The 27,996-nt window shown below is 40.4% G+C and overlaps 2 protein-coding genes, 1 long non-coding RNA gene and 2 pseudogenes across 3 annotated transcripts; 3 read left to right on the top strand and 2 right to left on the bottom strand.

Annotated features, from left to right (window-relative positions):
- Positions 1–5,021: 5,021 nt before the first annotated feature.
- Positions 5,022–6,093, bottom strand: LOC141832733 (uncharacterized). The gene is made up of 2 exons (XR_012602138.1): positions 6,015–6,093; positions 5,022–5,549 (listed from the first exon to the last, which is right to left on the bottom strand). It is a non-coding gene; the product is annotated as an uncharacterized LOC141832733 (long non-coding RNA).
- Positions 6,094–11,399: 5,306 nt separating this feature from the next.
- Positions 11,400–13,191, top strand: LOC141822956 (uncharacterized; annotated as a pseudogene).
- Positions 13,192–13,592: 401 nt separating this feature from the next.
- LOC141822948 (uncharacterized) lies at positions 13,593–15,656 on the top strand (annotated as a pseudogene).
- A 631-nt stretch (positions 15,657–16,287) lies between these two features.
- On the top strand, positions 16,288–25,410 carry LOC141822938 (putative methylesterase 14, chloroplastic). The gene is made up of 6 exons (XM_074710236.1): positions 16,288–16,678; positions 17,246–17,421; positions 20,624–20,863; positions 20,929–21,072; positions 21,417–21,551; positions 24,757–25,410. Exons 1-6 carry the CDS (start codon positions 16,288–16,290, stop codon positions 25,033–25,035), a joined length of 1,365 nt encoding a protein of 454 aa, XP_074566337.1. The 3' UTR covers positions 25,036–25,410.
- Positions 25,411–25,480: 70 nt separating this feature from the next.
- Positions 25,481–27,006, bottom strand: LOC141843344 (phytolongin Phyl1.1-like). The gene has a single exon (XM_074731426.1). The coding sequence runs from the start codon at positions 26,548–26,550 to the stop codon at positions 25,744–25,746; it is 807 nt and encodes a 268-aa protein (XP_074587527.1). The 5' UTR covers positions 26,551–27,006; the 3' UTR covers positions 25,481–25,743.
- Between the last annotated feature and the right edge of the window lie 990 nt (positions 27,007–27,996).

The raw sequence follows: 27,996 nt of genomic DNA, 5'->3' as shown, positions 1-27,996 counted from the left end.
CTGAGCGAGCGCGTCGAGCGAAGGAGGAATTGGAGGCTAAACAGTCCATACTGCTTGACGGGGTCAGTGGATCAGGCGGTGTGCGCGGTGCATGCGTGGCTCGAGCAGACAGCGCACCGCGCATGGCAGACGGTGCGGCATAGGATGGGGCAGGCAGAACCTCTGACGGTGATCATGGCACATGCGTGGCTCGAGCAGACAGCGCACCACGCATGGCAGACTGAGCGGCGCAGAACAGACAGGCAGAACACTTGGACGGTGCGTTCATGGCACATGCGTGGCTCGAGCAGACAGTGCACCACGCATGGCAGACGGAGCGGAGCAGGATGGGGCAGGCAGAAACTTTGACGGTGCTCGTGGCACATGCGTGGCTCGAGCAGACGGTGCACCAGGCATGGCAGATTGCGGCGGTGCAGGGCATGGGGCAGGCAGAACCTGTGACGGTGCACGTGGCACATGCGTGGCTCGAGCAGACAGTGCACCACGCATGGCAGACTGGGCATCACAGGATGGGGCAGGCCGAACCTTTGACGATGCTCGTGGCACAGGCATGGCTCGAGACAGCAGTGCACCAGACATGGCAGAGTGTGAGCAGCAAACCAGAACAGGCAGGAACCTTATGACGGTGCGCCTGGCACATGCGTGGCTCGAGCAGACAGCGCACCACACATGGCAGACAGAGTGCACAGCGCACCACGCATGGCTCGAGACACCACACATGAGTGCTGCAGGAGTTCAACGGAGCTGCTGCCTATGCGGCCTTGCGGCGTCGTGCCACATTGCTCGCCGATGCAGAGAGGCTCTTCTACCAGCAGCGAGCTCATGGGGCGTATCTTCGCGGCAGCGATCGGTGCACACGGTTCTTCCACGACTTGGTGAAGCGGAATAACAAGAGGAATGTCATACTTAGCATTGCCAAGCCATCTGGGGAGTTGACGGACAACATGGAGGAGGTTGCGGAGGTGTTTGTGGACCATTTTTGCAGCCTTTTGGGCACTGTTGAGGGCTGCAAGCCACTGGACAGTGCTGCCCTGACTGGAAAAGCGGCTTACGGAGGTGCAAGCAGAAGCATTGGAGGCTCCGGTCACTGCTGAGGATGTCTGGGCTGCCTTATTTGACATTGGAGGGGATAAAGCGCCGGGGCCAGATGGATATAGCTCCAAATTCTTCACCTCGGTGTGGGATACGGTAAAGAATGATTTTATTGCAGCTGTGCAGGAATTTTTTCGCACTGGACAACTTCTTAAGCAATGGAATCACACCCTTATAGCCTTGGTTCCTAAGGGTGATCATGCACCGACGGTCAATGACTATCGGCCTATCTCATGTTGCACCGTCTTCTACAAAGTTATCTCAAAGATCATGGCGGAGAGGCTATCGGAGGTGATGGATGATTTATTGGATCCGGCTCAAGCGGCTTTTGTCAAAGGTCGATCAATTGGTGAGAACATACACTTGGCACAAGAACTCCTCCGGAAGTATGCACGCAAGCGGATATCACCACGGTGTATGCTAAAGGTGGATCTCCGGAAGGCTTTTGACACGGTTGATTTGGATTTCCTTATGGCGGCTCTTGTTGGTTTTGGTTTTCCCCAACAATTTCGGCGATGGATATTTGCATGTGTCTCTACCGTCTCCTATTCCGTTAGCATTAATGGTGTCATGCATGGACATTTTAGTGGGTGGCGAGGACTACGGCAAGGTGACCCATTATCTCCCTTGCTTTTTGGATTATGTCTTGAGGTTTTCTCACGGAATTTGAAGGTGATGGCATGGTGACCCAGTTTTCACTATCACCCCATGTGTGGGGAGGTGGGGGTCACTCATTTGGCGTATGCGGATGATCTACTATTATTTGCCCGGGCGGACTCTAGCTCGCTCATGGAGATCTCTCATTGCTTGTCGGACTTTGGTGATATGGCGGGCCTTCGGGTGAACCTTTTGAAGTCCAACATCTATATGGCGGGGTGGATGATCGAGGGAAGGCGGACCTCCTCCGTATTACGGGCTTTCATGAGGGCACTTTTCCCTTCCGGTATCTTGGTGTGCCTTTGGCGGCGGAGAAGCTTCGGATTTCTAATTATGCGCCATTACTTGATGCGGTGAGGCGCAAGATAGGTGGATGGCCCAAGCACACTTTATCTTATGCGAGACGACTTGAGCTAGTGCGATCGGTGCTCCAAGGGGTGGAATGCTATTGGCTCTCCATCCTCCTGATTCCGAGCGGCGTGGTGGACAAGGTATATGGCATTTGTCGCTCATTTGTTTGGTCCTCCAAGCACCCCATTGTGTCTTGGGCTACACTATGCCTTCCAAAGGAGGAGGGAGGATATGGTTTGCGGGACTTGCGTGCATGGAATTCCGCTTTGTTATGCCGAGCCTTGTGGAATCTACAACGCAATGCGGACTCCCTTTGGGTAAGATGGATTATCATCATTATCTTAAGACTTTGGACATTTGGCATTGGCAAGTACGCCCCTCCGACTCGCCGTTGATGAAGAAATTGGGGCAACTTCGGGATGTCATTTTACAACGAGCAGGGGGCGTGCAGGAGGCTCAGGAGCTACTGGACAGCTGGTATTCGGAGGCCGATAGCCCATATGCAGGCCCCTGGTGCCGCTGGACGGAGCACCAAGGGGTTGCGGATGGACAGTGTGCGGACAACATGGACGACATGGGCGGTGGCCCGTGGTGCGGCCTAGCAGAGCACCATGGGGCTGCAGACTGGCACCAGGCGGACGGCGAGCTGGGCGATGCTCATGGTACAAGCTATGGAGCTCGAGCAGACAGTGGTGCACGCGTGCATGGCAGACAACGCACCGTGCATAGACTGTGACAGTGCACTATGCCAACCGTGGCTGGGAAGACCGGCACACACAGCCGTGGATCCACTTGCGGCAAGCAAAGCACATCATGGGGGCTGCGAGCACTGGCATGAGCATGCATGCATGCATGGCGGACGGTCGAACCTAGTATTGTGGCTAGCTTGAGCGGTGCACGTGGAGGCGCAAACACACTGATCGGCACAGACGTGCTTTGGCAAGGTTGCTGTCAGAATGTGCACAGCCAGTGGCGAGAATCATGCAGCCACCGCGCACAGCCATGGCCTCGAGCAGACGGCGCACATGGCGCACAGGCGTGGCTCGAGCAGGCAGCGCACCACGCATGGCACTTGGTTCTGGAGCAGACAAGCGCATTGCGCATAGGCGTGGCTCGGCACACAACGCTCCCATGGCACAGGTGGCTAGCAGGTGCCTTGGCTGGTGCGCACAGGCGTGGCTCGAGCCAGCGCACCATGGGGCAATTGGCATAGGCGTGGCTCGGCTAGCGGTGCCCTATGCAGCCAGCGCACCATGGGGCGCATTGCTGCTCGACAGCGGTGGCACTGCTGGACAGTAATCGTAGTGGTGCTCATGGCACAGTCGTAGCGGACAGCGCACCATGCATGACATATTGCGTACATTTGGGTAGTAACCTCGACAGTGCACATGGCACAAGCGTGGCTAGCGGTGCCCTATGGTGCGGGTTGTCAGCGCACCATGGGAAAATTGGCACTGAGCGGACAACTAACCTCCAGCGGGCTACGTCTCACATAAAGCAAGCACGAGCAGGCATGACTTACACATTTTTTCAGCCGCGAGGTGCTGTGGTGCCTTGGGCGGCGGCGGTGTGGCGAGCAGGCATTATGCCTAAGCATCATTTCACATACTGGCTAGCGGCACATGGGAGACTACGCACAGCGGATCGCATGGCGTATGAGCCGATGAAGGAGTGTTCACTGTGTCATTCTGCAGAGGAATCCAATGCTCACATCTTCTTTCGCTGCTCCTTCACTAGGCAACTATGGGACATGGTGCGGAGATGGCTGTATATATGGCCACAGATATACACGATGCCTCGGCTCTTCCGAGCTTTCCGACATGAGATGCGTGGGAAGGGATGGGTGAGGAAGGCGCGCGATTTAGCTATTTCCTGTATGATATTTCTTGTTTGGTAAGCTCGTAATCGGAGGCGTTTTGAGGGCCATGAGTCTAATATTGAGTTCCTCGAAATACATACTCATGTTCATCGCTTTGTAGAAGCATAGCTTTTGTACTTCATTACATTTCATCTATACATATTTACCTTTTCTCAAAAAAAAAAAAAATCTAGTGTGAGAACCTGAAAAGTTTTCACAAGAAACGAACAAAGGCCGAAAGAGAAAGCAAGAAAGTCGAAGAGACGACGACGACCAATGGAGATGATCAACAAAGAAAGACAAGTAGATCTAGAGCAATTTCGGAAGAGCATAGTGGAAACGACCTAAATTATGTTTGTGGGCAGTTAAGTAAAAAAGGAGTATTTTGGATACATATCCATTGAAAATTGCTCATTTTTTTAAAAATTTTCTTGTTCCATAATTGTGGTGAACTGAGAGTGAAAGACGGACGAAGAAACAGGAGAAAGAAGAGGATGACTTATCTCTTCATTCATTCTTCATCGATCCTAACAATCCAATAATACTTTAATTTATCTGGCGACGCGAGAGTTGAGAAATACAACTAACTAAAATGAGGGAGGTGGACGAGATCAAGGATCAAGCCAGGGAGTTGATGCATCACCTAAAGAAAGGCCTGAAGAAGGCGAAATCCTCATGCGAGAAAGGCTGGCGAAAAGCCACCAAGGCAGCAGTTACATGGAATAAGCTCCCCTTTCCGATCAAGAAGAGAATAAAAACTAAGACAGGCCAGAAATCTACTACACATGATTTTCAATAGTTAGGGTGGTAACTTCTTCTGCTGCTTGATTAGCTACCTCCATTTTGTGTTTGTGCTTGTCTCTCATCTGTTCATTATATTCATTTTATGAAGAATAATGGAAATGCTTGATTATTGCTGTCAGAATTCGAAAGCAATATATATAACAACGAGTGAATCTATCAATTTGCTTGCTTGTGTTTGATTTACTTGGAGGGTTTGTGAATTCCCTCCAAGTAATGGAAATGCTTGATGGATTTACTGTATTTGAGATTGCATGGTAGATTCATTGAAAAGTAAAGTACAACCTTCAAGTTTTATAAGATGAATGATTTACATTTGGACACTTCAGTATCATTCAAGAAATAAATGTAGCAATTCTGAATCAAACCATGAAGCAAATAGATGAAGACCTGAAGCAATGGTTACAGCATTTGCTTGTAAGCACTTGTAGGGTGAGGCATCTTGCAACAGATTGAATTATGTACAATGCTCAATCCAAGTTAGAATTTTGTTGAGATTCTTCAAGCAATGTCGGAAATAAACTCACTAAAATAAGAATATGTTTTTTTCTTCTTTTTTATTTTCTTTCACTTTTTCCTCTATAGAAAAGAATATGAATGTGGCAAACTGACTAAAGTAAATCAATATATTAGCCGGTTCCATATCAATAAATCAAACGGCTGATGAACATTAGCAGCAACAAGAAAATGGACCTTGGGCGCAACAATCTTCTACCTTGAGAAATGTTATGAGCATCGACAGTGTAAATTGCGCCCGTCCTGTCATCCTGGACCCTGATGCTCGAGGAGCCTGAAACAAGAAACAGCATTAGCAACAGTCAATCAAACCACAGTACACATATGGGAGGAGGTAGCAGATAATATTCTGAAAAGGTTGCATACACCATAGACGACATTCTGAAATGGCTGCATACATCATAGAATAGTAGTTTAATAACAACCTAATGGCATTATTTTGGGGCCCATCGTAGATGGAGAACTAAATCTTGCGGGTTGAGCGATGAGGTAGGGATTGTTGAACCAATTGAACTTCTTGCCCTGTTCCAACCTACTCGTCACTCACCCTCTCTGAATTACAATGCACAGTAAAGTTTGTCTTATGTATTTTTCTCTATCACTAATGGTTCATCTTTGTTTCATACCAAAGCCACCCCATAATAAATCAGTATTAGCACATCAATCATGGATAATAAATAAGTAGTGCAATAATAGTTTAATGTGCAAAACAAGAAATAGTAAATTAAGTTTGACTTACAGTTGTATTCTGTCCATCCAATTACTTGGTTCTCAAGATCATAAAGAACTAACTTATTCGTTAGTGCTAGATCTGCAAATAATGTCAAAAAAGAAGAAAATGTGAGGTGAAGCTACTATGATGGTTAAGATATGAATTGCATATCTGGAGAAAAATCATCATTTTGAGGTTGCTAAGTTACTTATTGCAAACAATAGATTGTGCAAAAAAGGAAAATCATAAAAAGTAATTTGAAATGCACGTAATGAGTCAAAATTGTTTGCTCATACACACCTTGTAAACAAATTAAAGAATCCTTTGATAAAAAACTTGTGAGCTTATGGTTCTTTTGAAGATCATTATAATGCTTCTGTTAAGAATTAAGAATAGTATCTCACCACTGAATTTGTTAACATGAATAAGAAAAAAAATAAAGAAAATTTTGAATTATGTGGCAGAAAAATTCAAAAATTCCACCATGATATGCCAACATTTTAGGTTTTATCTAGCTTCGGTTTCTGTTTGGAAGATTCAGGTTTAGCATCTAGTTTCAGATCTTGACACAAAAAACTGAAAAAAAAATGACTTGGAAAAAATGTAATAAAGTAAAATATTCAAAAATAAATAATATTATTTTAAAACAGCTACAAATTTTGAGAATTTTGAGGGAGGGGGGAATACAACTAAGCCCAACCCCTGATGGTGAAAAAATTTGAGAACTCAAAAACTAGCCTGGTTTTGGTTTCTTTCCCTTTCGCCCGAAAATTTTTGTTGGTCAAGTTTTGGGACCATGCCAAACCCGTGTATCTAATAAGCATTTCAAGTATCTCTTGACATGAAATCTTGAAAACCCACTCATCTTGAAAACAACTACAGTTCTTTAAGCTACCAAGCACTGTTAAGTATCAAAATGATAACTTCAAATCTTTTGAATCATCATTTCATACTGGCCCAACTTATATGGAGGAAAAATTATCTTTCCTATGATATTCAACTTTATTATTATTTTCATATAATCACTATATGGACAAGAGTAGTGTGTATAAGCATAAAAAAATCTCCCTGTCCAAATTAGAATCATGAAGGAAGAGCTCACTACTACCCATCAAAACAAAAACTAGATGGTGGATAGATCTAAATAAGGTAGATATTATACAAACTCCTAAATGGATCCTAGTCCCCAAAATGGTTATTTTGTTAGTTTATTCCCTGAAAAGAATTAAAGCTTCACATATATGCATGGGGTATTGGAGAAATATATAGTATTCACTGGTATTCAAGTGTGATACTTAGGAGGTGTTTGGTTTTAAGTTGTATTTTTTTTTAAATATAAATGAAAGTTGGGGTTGAAATATATATAAATGTATAAATTGGGGTTTAAATTTAAATTTAAAAAATCATTTGAAAGGTTAGAAAAGGTATTTGTAGAAAATGTAAATGTAAATGGAGTGTTTGGTGAATAGCCAGTGAGGTTGAGTTGTATTTTGGATGTCCATTTACTTATTTACCTTTACTAAGAAAATTAAAAAAATCCTTATATATTTTTCACAAGGGTAGATGTGTAATTTATAATTAATTAAATAATTTTATTAGGGTTTAATTAGATTAATTATTAGCTTTTAATTAAAAAACAGGTTGGCAAAAAGGATCTCCATAGGTCCTTTTTGCCAACCCCCAATTTCCAGTTACCCCAACCCCATATGTACATTCACCATCTAAACCCAAACACCCATCATATGTCCATTGCACAAATTTCAAGAACTCAATGGAACATTTACATCTGGGGAACCTTATACCAAACACCCCCTTAGTGCAAACAGTCATGTTGCATCTCCATCCACTTGGTCTTCAGATTTCTCATTGTTTTGCTGTTAGTTCTTTTTTCCTCCTCTCTCTCTGCTATTATTCTCCTTCAAGAATTCTTCATCACATTTCTCCTTTCAGTTTTTTATATTTTAAGTGCTCTTCAAAACTATTACTATAAATTCAAGGTTGTTGCTTACAGAAATAATAATCATCATGATTACGGTATTTGTCCGATGCAATTTAAACTTACATGCAAAACTTAGGGCATATTTCAAAAGTTGTTTTAAGTCTCTAAAAATTTGTCATATTTGTTAAGTTAAGCTACACTTAGAGGAACTGATTTTTTTTTTTTTACTTTTGGTTTATAAAAGGGGTTTGATTTCTCATGTAATCCACTCTTAGATTCAATGAAAATTTTCAATTCTTTGTGTGACTTCATTTAATCATAAAAAAAGTATCATCATATTAAATAGTTTGATCATCCATCACTAAAAAAGGGAAAATAAAAAATACTATAAATTTGTATCGGCAATCACTTATTTAGTTTAGCAATTAAAAAAAAAAAAACCCATCATCCTTTTTGTTTTATAAGCATTAGTACTTACTAGTAATCTTAGATTGACATGATGGAAAAAAACACCATCATTATTGTGAGATAGAGGTAGCAATTGGGTCAGCCACCTGCAACATGCCCTAGTCTAGGCTATCCTCGAACAATGTAATAAGATGTTGGTAGTGCTGTGCTGGGCCAGCTTGCTGCGTGGGTTGAGTCGAGCAGGGATGACAGCCCACAGGCTAGATGAAGCACGACACAGTCTCTGACATCCTAACATATAATGTTCTAGGTAATGTAATGTTGTAATGGGTTAAGCATGTACAGATGTATGATAGTCTAGTTAAGAGCTTGGTTATCTAAACTTAAGGATGCTGTTGATCAAGTTCGAGTAGACTTTCAAAGGATTGCTGATTACTAACGGTTGTAGGTAGTTGGAGTTCAATTTTTACAACTCGATCAATAGCATGGTTAACCATTAGTTCAATTAAGCGTGTTTCCCTAGTTGTTCTTTGTCAGTAGCTCAAGTCCTAAACCTTAGGGTAACTTTCAGCATCGTAAGCCAACAAAGAGGATTTTCCAACTTGTGTCAGTCAACTAGACGTGACCATCCAATCAACTAGATTAGTCTACGACAAGAGAAAACCTCCAACATACTGATTTTGAAATTTCATGATATAGAATATTTCTGTTTAAACTTCAATCAACTAGATCCATTAGGAAATCCACCAGAAACACCTAGTCAGTTGCCTATGAACAACATTATTGGTTCTAATGTTCCAATTTTGTATATCAAGTCTACTAGTCAAATGAAAACGTTATACAACTTTTCGAGGTGAACATTGAACCAAGGTATATATGCTTTGTGGCCCGAAGTATGCGGTATTCCTTGAACTTAATAGTCTTGTTGATTCCTTAAAATAGGAACATGAAGACATCCAGTAGGAAATGGAGGAGATAATATAAATTCCTCCCGGACAAACAGAGCATCCATATGTTCTAGTGAGAAAATTAACGACGACAACAAAAATACCCGAAAGAAAAAGCTCAAAAGCAGCAGGTTTTGATCTCGCGGCTGACAAAGATATTTACATAAATGCGAGAAGGACATTTATTCCCACCGGCATCAGTATGGAAATATCATTCGGATCATACGGTAGAATTGCAGCGTGCTCACGTGTTGCTTGAAAGTTGGGCTTGGATGTCGGAGCAGGCGTCATCGACTCCGACTACAGAGGTGAAATTATGATAATAATTTTTAACCATTCTGACCATGAAGTTGAAAATTTTCTGGGACAACCCATTGCACAGATAATAATTGAAAAAAATCCTTACCCCTGATATTTATGAAGTCCAAGTTCTAGCGGAATCAGAACGTGGACAAGGGGGTTTTGGTTCAACATCTAGCCAGGTAACCGAAAATGTTGAATTTATTGAAAATAATTTATTATCAAAAGAAGACCCCAACTAGAGAACAAAGGATGAAGAATTTATTGAGGAAATTCTATTACCTAAAGAAGAAGCTTCCCAGCCCGGACGACCCAATTATGTTACATTACAAGAATTGCAGAAGAAATGGGCCAAAGGAAAACAAATTGTGTGCGCCCTTTTAGAGCAAGATTCGTCAATTCAGGATCAGGAGAATTTTTTGAGTAACCATGCAAGAACTGCAAGCTCAAGGGCCTCTATACTTTGGTCCATGGAATACTCATTAGAGGAACTTGATACGGAAGAAGATGACTTCATAGGCACACTTCAGTATATGACCTCTATTACAACTCTAGTAGCTGACGAAGATTTGGACGAAGATTTACCCCTAAAATGGGATCGATATCCAGAGGATTTAGATTTTTACAACCCCTTTGCCGATGGTGCAAATAAAGATGCAAGGATTTCCCAAAAACCTACCCAAGCATCAACCAAGAAAATATGGGATACACTGGGAGAACCCAGTGGCAAGTTCGATTACTACGTTTCATATGCAATCCCAGAGCAACCTTCTTGGTATTGGGATTATATCCCCACAAACCCTTCTTGGGATGATGATGAAGATAATCCTACCCTTGCGGAAGAAAGGTTGACTGAACAAGCAAGGTTGACCGAACAAACTAATCAAGAGGAAAGACTAACTGAACAAATTGATCAATCCCTGGTAGATCTGACTCAAACTCAATTATTGACAGCTGGCATGGATTATCCTATTCTCAAAAGATTGGTAGAAAAACAAAATCAACATTTATACTCATCCAGTACAACAGCCCTGTCTCCATACAGACCAGCACCAGATGTGGCCATGGGACCACCAGGATACCCACCAACAAGGGCAGGTGCAAATACGACCCCTAACCTCCAAACTCCTCAGGAGCCACAAGCACAAAACATTAGGTTTCGAGGAGGAATTAATAATGGGATGTGGACACTTCCATCAGCCCAGCAACAAGGAGGTGCAATATTTGTAATTCCGACCCTGTTGGGATTATTCCATGACGCTTTCTCGCGATGGGAGTCAATTACCAAAAACTTTGTGGCAGCAAGCACCCAGCATCTCTCCTTCCCTCTATATAAGGGAAGTTAGTAAACCCTTGCAGAGCACGAATCAAACGATCCTTGAGCTCTACTTGGGGAATTGTAATCGTCTTGCAAGCTAATAAGAATCTGTGAGTTCTCTTTCATCTTTCTCCTTATTTCTTTTTGGTTTGCAATTCCACCCCACACCCCACTCCGACCTGGTATCAGAACCTGGATTGAAAAGATGACTATGGTTATAGCGTAATCCCTTAAGGTGGGGATACGAAGGGAACGGGGGGAAGATTTGATCAGAAACTGCTAATCTTAGCTGTTGGTATTATGCAAACCAGGAATAGCAAAAGAACATATCTTAACTTGGCAGTAAGAGGCAAGAAGCCATGTAAGCCCAAGGGCACACCTGTGTGAGCTAAACTTGGGGAGGAACTGCCCTGCTAAGTAGCTAATGATCACTCCGGAACTCTTAACCTAGAATATCCCTACCTCACCACAAAACCAAGTTAGAATACTTCTTCCATTTGATGAATAATTTCGCCCTTACCAAAGAAACAAAATCCTATAGAGACGCTATTCAAGCCACAGAATTCATTGAACCACCATCCGTTGATTTTGTTAGACCAAGTGACTATATTTCTTCAGCCAGTAGTGCTATCCTTAAGCAGAACAACACACATCTCCAACTACTTGTCCTGATTGCAGAAACCTTGAAAGATATTCAAGCTGATTTGAAGACAATCCTTGAACTACAAAGGGAAGGGAAAACTCCTACTAATATTCCTGATTCCCTTATTGACAAACTACAGAAGTTATCCTTAGGTCCTGCTGAAAAGCCAAAAGAAGGCAAAGGCAAACTCCGAGTGTTCAAAGATCCCTACAAAATTCTGAAAGAAGAACAAGAGAAGCTCAAGAATGGCGTCTGGAACCATCCAAGAGCATCCATCTCCCTCACAAACTCCTCTCTTTGAAGATCAGATTCGGGAATACAGACGCAACCAACACAGAATTCATAATACCCAGCAAACATTCAGAAGACTAGGAAGAAGATTGACCAGCGGAACCTTGTAGCAGCAAATTGACCCTCAAGCTCGATTACAACTCTCCATACAAGAACGTGCCGCCCTTGTACCAGCTGAAGTCCTCTATCATTCCTGAAGAGATGATGCACACCATAGGGTGTATATGCATAGATTTGAAGAAGCCCTGCTATGTGCCAGCAACAACCAACAAGACAGAATGTTTATTCAAGAAGAAAGCCATAATCAACTACAACGTAGTCGGATGCAATACATACACATTGGTATTCTTCAAGTACGCATCCAGATACAACACAGACAAGCAGAGGGAACTATGACCCTCATTGTCTTCAGAGACAACCGTTGGCTGGGTGACTAGTCAATCTTAGCAACCATGGAAGTCGACCTCACCCGCGGAAGTCAACTGGTATATATTATACCTGATATAATGATGACTATTGGTGATTTTTACAGGAACATCTAGATCTTCATACTCACGCGAGGATATGAGCAATGGAGAAATAGTGAAGCAAATCTCTTAATCACAAGAGGAATGGTTGGGCGTCTCTCTAACACTCCAAATGTAGGCTTTGCCTATAAAATACAAGGAGTGGTAGACTATCTGACAAGCTATGGAGTCCGTGCCTTACCAGGACGAAGGTATTCTACTACAACATTACAAGGTCTTGATTGGGTAATCAGGCCTACAAGAGATGAAATTTCTATGCAACCTACTGAAGTCAACTCAAGAAATATGCTCGAAGGAAACATAACCTTAAGTTTCCAAAATTATATTGCTACTCACATTACAGAACATCCCCACTTTAACCAAAGGGATGAAGAAGTTCAAGAAGAGGAACCCAGATTGTCGCATACTCTTGCGGTATTCCTTGAACTTAATAGTCTTGCCGAGTCCTTAAAACAGGAACATAAAGACATCCAGAAGGAAATAGAGGAGATAATACAAATTCCTCCTGGACAAACAGAGCATCCATATGTTCTGGTGAGAAAATTAACGCCGACAGCAAAAATACTTGAAAGAAAAACCTCGGGAGTAGCAGGTTTTGATCTTGCGACTGACAAAGATATTTACATAAATGCGAGAAGGACACTTATTCCCACCGGCATTAGTATGGAAATATCATTCGGATCATACGGTAGAATTGCAGCGCGCTCAAGTGCTGCTTGGAAGTTGGGCTTGGATGTCGGAGCAAGCGTCATCGACTCTGACTATAGAGGTGAAATTATGAAAATGATTTTTAACCATCCTGACCATGAAGTTGAAATTTTTCAGGGATAACCCATCACACAGATAATAATTGAAAAAAAATCCTTATTCCTGATATTTATGAAGTCCAAGTTCTAGCGGAATCAGAACGTGGACAAGGGGGTTTTGGTTCAACATCTAGCCAGGTAACCAAAGATACTGAATTTATTGAAAATAATTTATTACCAAAAGAAGACCCCAACCAGAGAACAAAGGATGAAGAATTTATTGAGGATATTCTATTACCTAAAGAAGAAACTTCCTAGCCTGGACGACCCAATTATGTTACATTACAAGAATTGCAGAAGAAATGGGCCAAAGGAAACCAAATTGTGTGCGCCCTTTTAGAGCAAGATTCTTCAATTCAGGATTAGGAGAATCTTCTGAGTAACCATGCAGGAACTGCAAGCCTAGAGGCCTCTGCACTCCGGTCCATGGAATACTCATTAGAGGAACTTGATACTGAAGAAGATGACTTCATAAGCACACTTCAGTATATGGCCTCATTACAACTCCAGTAGCTGACGAAGATTTACCCCCAAAATGGGACCGATATCCAGAGGATTCAGATTTTTGCAACCCCTTTGCCGATGGTGCAAATAAAGATGCAAGGATTTCCCAAAAGCCTACCCAAGCATCAACCAAGAAAATATGGGATACACTGGGAAAACCCAATGGCAAGTTCGATTACTACGTTTCATATGCAATCCCAGAGCAACCTTCTTGGTCCCCACAAACCCTTCTTGGGATGATGATGAAGATAATCCTACCCTTGCAGAAGAAAGGCTGACTAAACAGACAAGGTTGACCGATCAAACTAATCAAGAGGAAAGGTTGACTGAACAAATTGATCAATCCCTAGTAGATCTGACTCAAACTCAATTATTGGCAGCTGGCATGGATTATCCTATTCTCAAAAGATTGGTGGAAAAATAAAATCAACATTTATACTCATCCAGTACAACAACCCTGTCTCCAGGGACTTAGAAAAGTTATCCTACAACAACATAAAAGATATCATTCAATACATGAATGATTATATGAGGATAGCTGCAAAGACTGGACGTTTATATACAGGGCCTGAGTTATCCGAAAAATTTTGGCTCAAGATGCTCGGAGAACTCGGAAAACGTATTAAAGCAGCATTTGATGCAAAATACCCAGGTTTGGTTGTTGGCGTAATTCCAAGAATTTTATTTGCTTATAAATTTCTAGAACAGGAATGCAAGGACGCCGCTTTCAAAAGAGAATTGAAGAATTTGTCCTTTTGTAGCCAAATACCAATTCCTGGCTATTACCAGAAGAGCCAGAGAAAGTATGGGATTCGAAGATCAACAACTTATAAGGGCAAGCCCCATGAATCTCATGCCCGAATCGAGAAGCGAAAACACTTAATCCGGAATAAGAAGTGTAAATGCTACTTATGCGGACAAGAAAACCATTTTGCCAGAGAATGTCCGAACGAACAAAGAAATGTGAAAAGAGTAGCAATCTTTGAGCAGTTGAACATTCCGGATGACTGCGATATTTTGTCGGTACAGGAAGGAGAAAATCAAAATGATGCAATCTTTAGCATCTCTGAGGGGGAGGATGGCACTGAAGACTTACAAAGGTCGATCCAAACCCTTTCCTTTTCTAATAAATCCATTTTTATGCTGATAGGAAAAAAGGATGGAGGATATAAACCTCAGATCAGACTTAATGAGGATTTGCCAACATGATTGGCGAAGCAATGAACAAGTTCTGCCACCACAACCAACCGCGTGTACGTGCTGCAAAAGAGCTACTATGCGAAGAGCAAGAGTGCACTGCCCGAACTGCTTGCTTACTGTATGTAACCTTTGTGGCCCTTATTATTTCAATAAGCAAGTTCCAGTAACGCCTGCAGCACCAGTACCCTTTCTTCCAAATAAGCTGATTCAGGAGCAACAGAATTATATTGCTTGGTGTGAAGCTAAAATTACACGGCTTCAGCAAGAAGTAGCCTTCTTCAAGAACCAATACGAAGCCCTATTAATGGAAAAGGACTTCGAGGAAGATTTCCAATAGTTGGATAAAGGCAAGGAAATCTTAGAGGAAGCTGAGGAAGAAAAAGCTGGGAAGGCTGGGGAAGCCGCTAGTGTTCTATTGGAAAACATAACCGCTAAGGAAGGAGGGGGACCAAGGTTAGTACGTAATATACTGTATAATCTAACCGTTGAACTTGATATCCCAAGAATTCCAAAATTTATGCTTCGAGCCATTTTGGATACAGGAGCAACCACCTGCTGTGTGCATCAAAAATCAGTCCCAAAAGAAGCCCTCGAAGACAATACTTTTGTGGTTCAGTTTAGTGGAATAAACTCTCAACAGACCGCACGGTTAAAACTGAAACAGGGAAAAATGTTTATTGGCGAAAATATCTTTCGGATTACCTATACATACAGTTTTCCTATGGTTCTCGGAGATAGCATGCAGATGATCATCGGATGCAACTTCATCAGAGCAATGCATGGTGAAGTTCGAATTGAGGGTAACATAGTTACTTTTTATAAAAATCTCACCACAATTAATACTTTGCCCTCAGCTACATCAGCAGCAGCCCTTGAAGAACTAGACATGGAGGAAGAAGAATATATTCAAATCCAAGAGATGGTTCATTATGGCGCGGGACAATCACCACAGGAGTTCAAAGAAAAATTCCATCTACTACTGGAAGCATTAAAGGAGCAAGGCCTCATTGGAGATAATCCTCTTAAACACTGAGCAAAGAACCAAATTGTGTGTCATCTGGATATCAAGAACCCTGATTTTACAATTGAAGACAGACCCCTTAGACACCTTACACCGCAGCAAAAGGAGTCTTTTTCTAAGCATGTGAAAGCGCTACTTGATATCAGAGGTCATCCGTCCGAGCACAAGCCGCCACAGGACGACGGCAATAATAGTGAATTCAGGGACTTCTATTGACCCAAAAACGGGTAAAGAAATCAAAGGTAAAGAACGTATGATTTTTAACTACAAGCGCCTGAATGACTTAACCCACAAGGATAATATAGTTTGCCCGGGATCAACACTATTCTCCAAAAGGTCAGCAACAGCAAGATCTACTCAAAGTTTAACCTGAAAAGCGGGTTTCATCAAGTGGCGATGCATCCTGAGTCCATACAGTGGACCGCCTTCTGGGTACCTGATGGCTTATATGAATGGCTTGTAATGTCATTTGGCTTAAAAAATGCCCCTGCCATCTTTCAAAGGAAAATGGACAATTATTTTAAAGGTACTAAAGATTTCATCACTGTTTACATTGATGATATTTTAATATTTTCCAGGAGTATTGAGGAGCATGCTCGGCACTTAGAAATTATGCTTGAGATTTGCAAGAAGAATGGAATAGTCTTGAGTCCTACAAAAATGAAGGTTGCAGTGCCAGAAATTGAATTTCTTGGGGCAATTATTGGGGATAGAAGAATAAAATTGCAACCCCACATCATTACTAAGATAACGGAGTTTCAGGATAAGGAATTGCAATCTACCAAAGGTATAAAGTCTTGGCTTGGGCTACTAAATTATGCAAGAAATTATATCCCAAACCTTGGTAGGCTACTATGCCCATTATATGCAAAGACAAGTCCAACAGGTGATAAGCGGATGAATAGCCAAGACTAGGCTTTAGTAAGAGAAACCAAGAACATTGTGCAAAAGATGTCGGGCCTATAGGTACCACTCGAAGAATGCTTCGTTCTGCTCAAAGTGGATGGGTGTATGGAAGGATGGGGAGGCATTTGTAAATGGAAACTCTAGAAATATGACCCCCGAGGAACAGAAAAAATTTGTGCATATGCTAGTGGCAAATTTAATTCTCCTCTGGATGCATTGAAGATTTATTTCCTAGATAAAAGGGAGCTAGTAATTCGCACGGATTGCCAAGCAATTATCAGCTTCTTTGGCAAATCTTCTACCAACAAACCCTCAAGAATCCGCTGGGTGGCATTCACAGACGTCATTACGAGCACAGGAATATCCATTACTTTTGAGCATATTGACGAAAGGGGCAATCAGCTAGCTGATGCCCTTTCTAGACTAATTAATTTTCTCGTTTTGACAGAATGGCCAGACCAGGGAGCCCTAGACAAATTGGGCCTAACAGTAGCAGCGCTGCAAGAAGTAGGGGAGAGAGACCTGAGTCTAGAAGCATGCAGTCAGATGGCCCAAGCTCTTGTGAAATTAGGCCACTCGCTGAAATGTACCAACAGTTTCTCCTCAGAGAACGTCAGGAAAGACGTGAGATCTCCCGGGAAGACTGGGAAAACGCATAATATCCTTGGAGGACTACAACAAAATTAATGAACAGTTGCATGACATCCAGCAGCACGACTGCCAAACAGGCCCTCCAACAGCTCAGGCTGCTACATTCCATGAAGCTACAAGCTTGGACTAAAAGAAGCACGTGCAGAAACTGGTGGAGTGCCTGGCTGCCAGTAGTACAACAGATGGATGAGCAGTTGGAAATAGCTGTAAAGCTAACAGAGGACACTATCAAAAGGACGGCTTCTTTCAAAATATGATGCTTTTGCGGACATGGTGGACCTACAGAAGGACAAAGTCACAAGCACCACCAACTCATCATATCCTATCGTATCTTGTAAAGAATGCAATAATGTAACTGAGTGCGATCACAAGCTATAAAGGTGATCGGCGTGATATAAAGTTAGGTGATCACAAGTTGTAAGTGACCTGACCAAAAGTTGATTCTCTCTTATCAGAGAAGAGGAGAGCATGTGATGATGGCATCACAATCCATATGTAATGAATGATTGAAATCAAAGTATTAAGCAACTCATTGAAGACGTTGATCAATCAGTTGTTTCTCTGCAATATTTCCTGAGATAATAAATGTAGCATTGTAATGGAGCATGGTAACCAGAAGCAATGAAAGGAGCCTGTACATGGTGACCTAACTTTGTGTACAAATAGTAACACAATCAAACTAAACACTCATGATTCAATTAAGTGAACAAGCTGATCAAGCCAAAGTGTTCGCCTTTGTTCCCTCTTCATTCATCTACCCAAGCTTCTCTAGATCTATGTCTTTGCAGTTGAATTCTATAACTCAAACCCATTCCACACTCAGAGCCGCAACAATTTACATAAGGTATCCAACGAACATAGATACTTTGCCTGGATTAAATGACTTGAGCATCCTTTTAGAAGATGGACTGCCTGAATTACAGAAAATATACATGACTCGGAGGCCAGATTGATTAACTGAAGCCAATTACAATGCACTTCTACCCAATTAAGCCCTATGTGATTTAATTTCAACCCATTTTCACTCAGAACCCAACTTACATCAAGGATTCAATTGGACTTCCCTAGCACAACACAAATTTTCCTAATTACTACTTGATACCATGGTTTGAAATCTCATACTGTGCCGGGTAAAACGGTTGAAAGGAATCGTTTTGGTAAAATTACCGGAACTTGATATCTTTCGACACCAAAGTTGAAAAATCTTAAGCCATGCCATAATGTTAGTCTTTAACTGGAAAGATATTGTTCTGCTACCGTGTTGACGCTATGATGCATGGTGCCGGTGATAGATTGAAGGTTGAAGGAGGAAGGAGATGAAACAAAGGAAGGAGACATTGTCTGTAATGAGTGGTATTGAGTTTCGATAATTTACTAGAATGATATGTTTTGATTGTTTCGCCTACCATTGTACAAGATTTAAAACCATACTTAGTACAATGCTTCTTTCCTATGCTCTATCTTCTTTCTTCTTCAACTCTAATCCATTATCGACACCTTTCATAGCATGATATCGAAACAATATTATTCCAGTCAGAGACTGAAACTTCGACACGGCTTGAGATTTTAAACCTTGTTTGATACAACTCAAGTTAGGACTAATTACATTCTGAAATCAGTTATACTCAAATGGAATACGCTCAAATAACTATAACAAGATTGCACTCAAATCAGTTAGGCTTGGGTGTCACGTCTACTTGCCCACGTCTGTATGAGCTTTAATCTGACCCCCTTTTTTCTTGGCCTCAATAGGACCCAATTGGATAATTGCTTGATTCTTGTGTACATTGCATTCATTTCCATGCTCAATGTTTACTTATAAAATACACTACCTACAGAGCAGAACAGATTTAGCACCTTAAACATAGCCTACTAAGTCTCTTCTTTCCAACATACATATCATACTTGGTTCCAAACTTAGCCTACAAGGTAACACCACAGTGCTTTTGACCTTCATTATCCAAATAAGACCCTGATAACAGGAAATGCCCAAATTGGGTCTTATATTCTAAAATATCCAACTTAAGCCCTTCTCATTTTTTTGCAACCAAATTACTGATGATTATTGAAAGAATGAAGCTGTTTGGTGGAACTAGAGTGATTAAAAGGAAGTTTTTAAAAATTTAAAAAACATGAAGCAAATGTTCATTTAAGGAAATCTGTTTTTATTTAAAAAAACAACTAATTAATTTCATTTAGTCAATCTATTTGTTAAAACATCTAACTTAGCTAAATTATTTGTTTTTTCTTTTTTGTCTTTAATAAATAAATAAAATTGAATTATGTCAAAAAAAAAAAAAAGAGATGGCACTCATTGTGTGAAATCAATTCTCTTGAATAATTAAAAAAATGGGAGGTAAATGTCCAATTAATTTTAGTGGTAAATATTTTTATTTACAAAACTAATCAATATATTTGATGAAACTATTTGTGAAAGTAACTTGATGGACTGAACTTAAAAAAATAGTTCTTCCTTTTGTTAAAACATTATTTTAGTTAGTCTATTTGTTTTGTCAAACTGCCTGGCTAGTTGAAATTTAAGTTTTGTCTTTTTAAAATTTCAAATTTAAAAATGTAGATTTACTTATAAGATTAAATGGTATTTACTCTTTTTTGAATTTTTTTTCAATCATTAAAGTTTTTTGTAAGCCAACTTGATTCAAAAAATCAAGCTGCTTTCGTAGTCGAAGGGATTTTGCTTCAGAAAAACAAGAGGCTTGATTTAGACAGTTTGGAACATATTTGGTATTTTCGAATGTTGGGAGGCCATATTTGGGTAGTTGCTTGCATATTTTTGCTTAAATCTCTCTCATCTTAGTTAATCAACATGTTTTCTATGTAATATAATTCATTTGCTCACAGTTTAGGATTTCTCTACACTATACTCCGAACTTCTTGTTTCCTGTTTTAGCATAGTGCATTATGATTTTCCAAATGTTCTTCTACATCTGTTTTCACTGGAGTTTGAACTTCTAATTGTAATTGAGAATTCCATATTATTTCCACTAACTCTTTGAAGCAGCATAATTCTTCTTTCATTCTTTTACGTAAACTTTTTGTTATTCTAGCTTTAGTTTTCTGGTTTCTATCACTAGTTATTAGACATTTGGTAATTAATTGTTGTTTTAGGTGAAGAGACTGACAATTTTTTGAATCTTGGAAATTGTAATTTCAGCCGCCACTTCAACTTGAGCATCTTGAAACTAAGAAAATTATTCTAGTCCATGGAGAAGGTTTTGGAGCTTGGTGTTGGTATAAGACTATCTCACTTTTGGAGGAAGTAGGGTTGGATCCAATCGCATTGGATCTCAGAGGCTCTGGGATAGATAACACAGATCCAAACACAATAGCAAATTTAGCAGATTATTCAAAGCCTTTAATTGATTATCTTCAGAGCATCCCAGATGATGAAAAGGTAAAATATCCTTTTTGTGTGGCCTTGAGTCTTGAGCTTGCTTATAGTTTTGTAAATGTTTCCAGGTCATATTGGTAGGCCATAGCTGTGGAGGCGCTAGCATATCTTATGCAATGGAGTGCCATCCAAAAAAGATATCGAAGGCGATTTTCCTTTCTGCAACAATGGTATTGGATGGGCAGAAGCCTTTTGATGTACTCTCTGATGAAGTAAGTATGCCTACAGTGGAATTTATGTGCAGTATCAATGTGCCCAATTCTGCTAATTAGCATGTTCCTCTTGAACTTGATTTATAATATTTAGATGCTCTGGTCTTGTATGAATCTTTTCAATATTGTCTATCTGTTTATTTAGCCATAAAATAATTTGACTGTTTATATTATTACTGTTATGAGTATAGATAAAGGTTGAAGGACTGGTTTATCTCAACATGGATAATGTACAGAAAGCTTGTTATCTCGAATTCAAGTTCTTGTACCATAGAACTACATTTTCTGCTTCTGTCTCTTGTTTAGTGTTATCTTAATTTTCCACATCAACATTCTTGTTGCAGTTGGCATCTGCTGACGTTTTCCTAAAAGAGTCACAGTTTCTAGTTTATGGAAATGGAAGAGAAAAACCTCCTACAGGGCTAATTTTTGACAAACAACAGATCAAGGGACTATATTTCAACCAAAGTCCTCTCAAGGTTTTGTAGCACATAACTCTGCCCTTTTCCATTTGACAATATTTATTTTATTTTGCTTGAAGTCCTTCTACTTGTTAGGATTGAATTTATTATGATTCTTCAGTGTGAAAACTGAAAATTCATGATTTTAAAAAGTACCCGCTTTGACTGTATATGCAACTACTAGGAAAATTTGAGAGGAACCACATAGGTGCTGCATGTGGCATATGTGGCCTGCAAATATAGTGATATGGGTATAACTAAGCATTAATAGGGCAACCGCGAGACAGATAATGTGTGGAATGTATAATATCATTACTTAAGAGTAGTGTTAAAAAATCAATGTGATAATTAATCAGTCAATGCTAAACAGACATGGCGAACGAGGTATTTAGAAAATAGTTGGATAATAGCTCGATTGGGACACATGCTCGATCACGTGTCAGTTTTACAAGTGTGAAGCCTATAAAAAGGTAACCCAAGGGAGCAGCAGGGAACATGCTCCATTAATTGGGCCAAACAAGGTTAATTCGCAGGCAACTTCTTATCTCCTCTGTAGACCTTCCATATTCACAATTACCTTTCTAGATTTACTTTGCTTGAATTGAATCCACCTTGGCCAAGTTGCACATTGACCAGGTTAAGTCTACATCTGAACTGTTCCCAGTTTGGTCTAGCTAACAAACAATTCAACCGAGCCAAGTTCACTTCAGTTGAATTGCACTTGATCTTCTAGTACTCCAACACTAAGCTGACATTCAGTCCTGCATTTGTTGAATGCAGATAGGTTCCATAATTCAGCGAAATTGGCCACATCATGCCGTTGAAATGAACTTCTATTTGGTTAACAAGACTTTAAGTACTCAGTATGCAAGTGATAAATACTATTGAGATTAACTATATAGATGTTACAAGGTTTGAAATATCATTCTGAGCCACGATTTCAGTCCCTGCCAGAACAAGAGGTGCTGGTTGTGTTGGGTGTTGGTACTAGTAGTTGTGCTGAGCACCAACCTTGACAAAGGAGGAGAATAAGGCAGTCAAGGAAGAGAACATGGTGGAGAAAGAGAACTAGGTGAACAAGGTAGAGGAAGAGGAGAAATTAGGTGGATGAACGAAGTAAAGAAATAAGAGAACGAGGCAAAGGAAGAGGAGTTAGTTGCATACTTCAAAGAAGCTTTGTTACATTAGGAATATGCCATTGGAGGACTAGACATGTTGGGATACCTTTCCAAAAAATAGATTCATCCACTCAAGGACTCAAAATGGCCTTGATCGAACATGATAAACGTTGTGAAAGCTTCACTGACCTTGGACCATATGATAGAAGCTTTGTGACCTCATTCCACGTCGTGGAAGCTTCATCGACCTCAAAGAAAGCCTCCAATTGGTGGTCCATTGTCTTGGGTTTCTCCCAGTGTTTACCGACATTGAGTGAGATTTTGTTTTTAAATATCATCTACTCTACATTATTGATTGATATTGACTTCTATATTTTTATATTTTGTATGCTTGACATATATATTTTTCCCCAAGGATACATATTAATTAGATGTGTTGATTAACTTTACTGTATCTATGTGAGTCAATTTATTAACATAAATATTTTTTTAATATTCTTAATATTGACTACATATGCTTTTTGAAACCTTGGTAAAATTCTTAATTGGTGTTATTAACATAGCATCTGATAAAGCTCAGTGTGCCTTGATTTTCAACTATTGCTGAATGTACAATATTGTTGATTGTCACATAGTTTGGGCAGCATGTATCAGTGTATGAGCAAACACAATCTTCTGGTGAAAAACAGTTTTCAGCATTTTGGGGGAGTTTCTTAAGAGAGCTTGATCTTAGTGATGCTGCAGCTTTGAGAATGATGATGTTCAGTCAAGTTAATGTGGGAAAACTCGCTCATGGAAAGAAGCATGGAATGACTGATATCATGATATGCACCAGTGATATATAGAGAGAGACTATTGAGAAAAGGTAGGTCTACCAATGCTGCAATTGGGGTTTGAATTCACCACCGTTCATAATACTCAAAGAGTGGCATGCAATTGGATAGGATCCAAAAAACCCAATTCCAGTTGTAAGTTAAAAAAAAATCTAATAAACCGTGTTAGCCTTGCACTAAATCTAACTGAAGCCTTGATTCACATGACATATTATGGAAAATAAATGAATTGAAGCCTTGTATTTGTAAGTAGGCCACTTGTCAGGTAGGCTTATTCAAGGAACGAAACTCAGTAGGGGTCACTTGGTGGACACAGACTCTGATTCAAGCTAAATATGGTGATGCAGAACTTATTGGAAGCAATAAGCCTTCTTAAAGCCTTATCATCAGGTGTTGAACCATTTCTATTTCCGTTCTTTTGTAAGGATTCTCATTTATGACTACTCAACCATTACTGTGCCTATTATGGGAAGGTTGTGACAAGATGGTGTTTACATGATAATTCTGATTACTAAATGAGGTTTAATTACATGAAACATATCAACTACATTATAAATTCCAAATAGATTTGTCACAAGGCATATATAGTGCATCACTTTGGTGGATCCATAAAATTTATTTGATGACAATTCTCTGGGGTGCATGACTTGCTGAAACTTTTGCACCATATGGATGCATCAACATTACAATTGCTTTGTTTAAGTTTTGTTTACGCCAACTATACAATTATTTTGTTCAGGTTCATGGACTGTTAAACCTAATTAGCAAGCTGTCTGCTCTGTAGACTTGCTTTCATATGAATTTGATGGAGCTAATATGATACACTTTTTAAGCTCATCTATTTCGTTGTGATAAAGAGAACTTATGTATGTTTTTAAATTTATTTATTCATAGTGCATGTGCCTTTTTTCACTACATGCCACCTAATTTAAGTTGTAGGAAGATGATAATAATATCAGCTTAAGCATGCGAGCTGCTGGTTATATCATCCTCCAATTGATTTAGGATTTCAGAAAGAACCACGAGGGAGGTTCACTTTAAGATTAGTGGGCACATTTGCTTCGCTCGATCTGCCATGAATGGGAACCTCCATGCTAGTTTTCTCCCAAAAATAACCAAACCAATTGGGGGGTTTATAATACAACAGAACAACCCGTAGTCGTACTCCAAACAACTTATTTGGATGTGATGAACTGTTTCTTCTTGTCACACCTTGTTTTCAGTATGGAGCCGATAGCTTGAATGATTTTGAAGCCTGAACGGTGCTTGCAGGATATAGCTCTGGCTGCAGCTTCAATGCGGGCGATCCCACTGGCACCTATAATGGAGAGGTTATCCCTTACCTCCGAGAACTATGGCACGGTCCGACGATATTTTGTCCAAACACTAGACGATCACATGCTGTCACCAGATATCCAGGAGAAGCTGGTTAGAGAGAACCCGCCTCATGGGATCTACAAGATCAAAGGGAGCGATCACTGTCCCTTCTTCTCAAAGCCACAGTCATGGCATAAAATTTTGCTTGAAATTGCACAGCTGCCCGAACTCTAGTTAATGGTTTCCCCCTATGATTCTACAAGTCTGAGGTTGCCTTCCCTGTGTAAGTTATTTCAGAGAAACTGGGTCGCCTCAATATCGTTATATTGTTTGCAAATATGTGCCACGTTATAATTTTTCCTAAGATTATTTGTGATCAAGTAACTAAAATTGCCTTCTACTCGGTTGGCTTTCATGTAGTGAGCCCTCTCTGCAAAGCAGGGGCTATGCAGCAAAAGGGAAAACAATTTCTTTCGGTGTATCAAACACAAAGTAGTAACTTTGCCTGTAAGTTTTTCCTTGTAAAGATATTTCTGCAAAAATTCTACACATAACATTTTACACAAAACAAATAAACTAGTACAATTAAAAAGAATCCCGATAAGAAACCCATGATGAGGCCGAACATATAAATACTATATCATTTTTTTCTCTCATAGTAATAGTTAATATGAGCATATAGTAGAACGTTCATTCCAAGCACTGCCAAACTGTTTTGTGAACCTCACCTCCAAACATACAAAAATTGATTTCAAAAGAGGTACATATGAACTATTGATGCATGGCCGACATCCACAAGAGAAGAAGAAGAAGAAATGAAGAAGAGAAAGGATAGACAAATAATACAACAGATCCCACGCTTCTTTTGGCGTCTGTGTTCGGTATCTGAAGCAAAAACAGAAGCATGAGTAGTGTTCCTGGAATTGTGTTTGGAAGAGATATTCATGAGACACAGGTGAAACCCTGGCACACTGCTAACCAGACTACAAACAATAACAAGCAGATAACCACATCAACAGCTATGATTATCTTCACATGGCGACACCACAGCCTCCTTCCTTGTTGCACGGAAAGCCTCGATGAGCTCGAACTCCTCGGCAGAGACATGTTCGGTGCCACAACATCAATCTTGAGCACACCGCCACCATGATGGCCGACCGCATCACCATCGGTTTGGACTACTTTATCCTTCATCTTCTTTCTATCATGATGCTTGTTCCAATTCTTGCCTAGCAATGGCGCCTTTGTCGAAGTAGAACCGTCGCCCGACGCAACCCCCTCGGAGCCATCATCCAACGAGAAGGCCGATCGAGGCATGTTCTCCAGCGATTCAATGAGCCGCTGGATGATGGGCATCAACTCATCCTGAAAACCATTCTTCGCTACCTTCATGAAACCATCTCGAATGTGCTCCAGGAATCGAAGAATGGCTGAATTTCCGACGCTGGGATCGATGATGGCGAAGTAAGTGTGGCCATCTGCAATCAAGAACCCGAAAGTCCTGGGACCGACAGAGTGGAAGTACCACCGGTGGAAGGCCGGCGCATTCTCAAGGCAGAAGACGGCCAAGCTCTCCAGCTGCGCGTCTTTTCCACTGTAAGAGTAGAGGATCTTGCTTCCTTTGGCCACGCAGCAGTAGACCGTGTTGTCGACGGAGTGATTCATCGGGGAGTTCTCCCCCAACTCTACTTCTATGGACAAGGATGTGGACGAAACGAGCTTCACCGATCTGGAGCGCCGTGAATTCATCAAAGCCTCGAGCTCTAGAGGAGCTCCAAGTTACCATTCGAATTCAAGGACACAGGCAGAGATCGACGCTAGGGTTTCAACGATGATCATCCAAAGAAAGCGTCGCCCGTACCATTTGGTGTCGAGGGGGATCAAACTCTACCCGAAAAACGAAGAACACCACTAAAAAACCGCAAGGAAATCGATCGGAGAAGCAGTCAACTCAGATCGAACAACCAATCCACGACGAATTAGATTTAGGAGGAGCTCGACGAAAAGGAAGCCGCCAGAATTGGAGGAAGGAATACCGTGAATCCGAAGCGAACTTGCGCCGACCGAATTCTCTCATCTCCGATCCATCAAGAACACGCGTGCCGCGGCAGGAAGAAGATGGCAATTCTTCTTTGGAAAAGAAGAAGAAGAAGAAGGAAAAAAAGATGACTTTTGGGTCAACGTAACAGAGAAAGAAGGCATTGATGGGAGTGAACAGAGCATTGTGCCCATCCTTTTCAAGTGTTGAGTGTTTTTGTTGGCTATTAAATATTAATTGGCCCTCTCTTCTGGAAATTTAGCCAAATGCTTCCAATAGAAATTCTACACGTGTTTATCATCAATTATATAATAATAATAATAATAATTCAGATATATTATCTAATTAATGAGAACCGTAAACGCATCTAAGCTCTGACGTATTTGTTAAAATAAAAATATAAAACTAAAAATTAACTTAGAATTGCTTTCGTTAAAGTAGCACTAGAGTTGAAATTACTTGTTCATAGTATAATTAAATTGATTATTATAGAACAAATTTATTATAATGAATAAAAGTTGAATCTTGATAAAGTCAAAGTAATACCAGCTTCTTCATAGTGGTTAATTATGACTTTCTGATTTACCTCTTCACATATCATTATAAGATTGATCGTGTGAGACCGCTAGGATGATGAATTTCAACTTTTATCGTAGAGTTGGAACTACTTTGATAAGAAAAAAAAATAGTTCCACCTTACAATTGTTTTGGTTAAAGCGGCTCTAAGTGATATTGTTTTGTATAAAATAGTTCTAAGGTAAAAATAAAGCGGAGGATATTTTAGGTAAAAATTATAGATCAGAGGTTGTTTTAATAAATTTGAAAGATGAACCAAATTGGTATAGTATGAACCAATTTGGTATAGACTAGGTTGTTGAGATTAAGGACTACTTTAATTGGTATAGTATGAATCAAATTGAACAAACATGATTTGCTAAAAACAAACTTGTTGTTGATTCAATGAAGAAATACTAAAAGAATATCCAAGATCAATACCCTACAAACAAGAAAAAACAAATCACCAACGTGAAACCAATAGTACACTACGTAGATTAATCTAAAATAAGCAAACATTAACCAAAAAGGCCTAATACAAGTTACATTAATCCCTTCTAATTAATTTAATTGAATAATTAGAACAATATTTTTAATTAAAG

The sequence above is a fragment of the Curcuma longa genome, chromosome 1 (genome assembly GCF_044706935.1).
Source record: "Curcuma longa cultivar G26 ecotype Majalengka, Jawa Barat chromosome 1, ITB_CL_G26_1.1, whole genome shotgun sequence".
NCBI lineage: Eukaryota > Viridiplantae > Streptophyta > Magnoliopsida > Zingiberales > Zingiberaceae > Curcuma > Curcuma longa.
Note: the sequence above shows the minus strand (reverse complement) of the source record. Positions and strands in the feature narration are given on the sequence as shown.

Coding starts and splice junctions, on each gene's coding strand:
- LOC141843344 (XM_074731426.1), bottom strand. CDS start 26,550: ATGAATTCACGGCGCTCCAGATCGGTGAAGCTCGTTTCGTCCACATCC.
- LOC141822938 (XM_074710236.1), top strand. CDS start 16,288: ATGCATCCTGAGTCCATACAGTGGACCGCCTTCTGGGTACCTGATGGC. Junction 21,073..21,416: donor TTGATGTACTCTCTGATGAA/GTAAGTATGCCT, acceptor TTCTTGTTGCAG/TTGGCATCTGCTGACGTTTT. Junction 21,552..24,756: donor TCAACCAAAGTCCTCTCAAG/GTTTTGTAGCAC, acceptor CGGTGCTTGCAG/GATATAGCTCTGGCTGCAGC.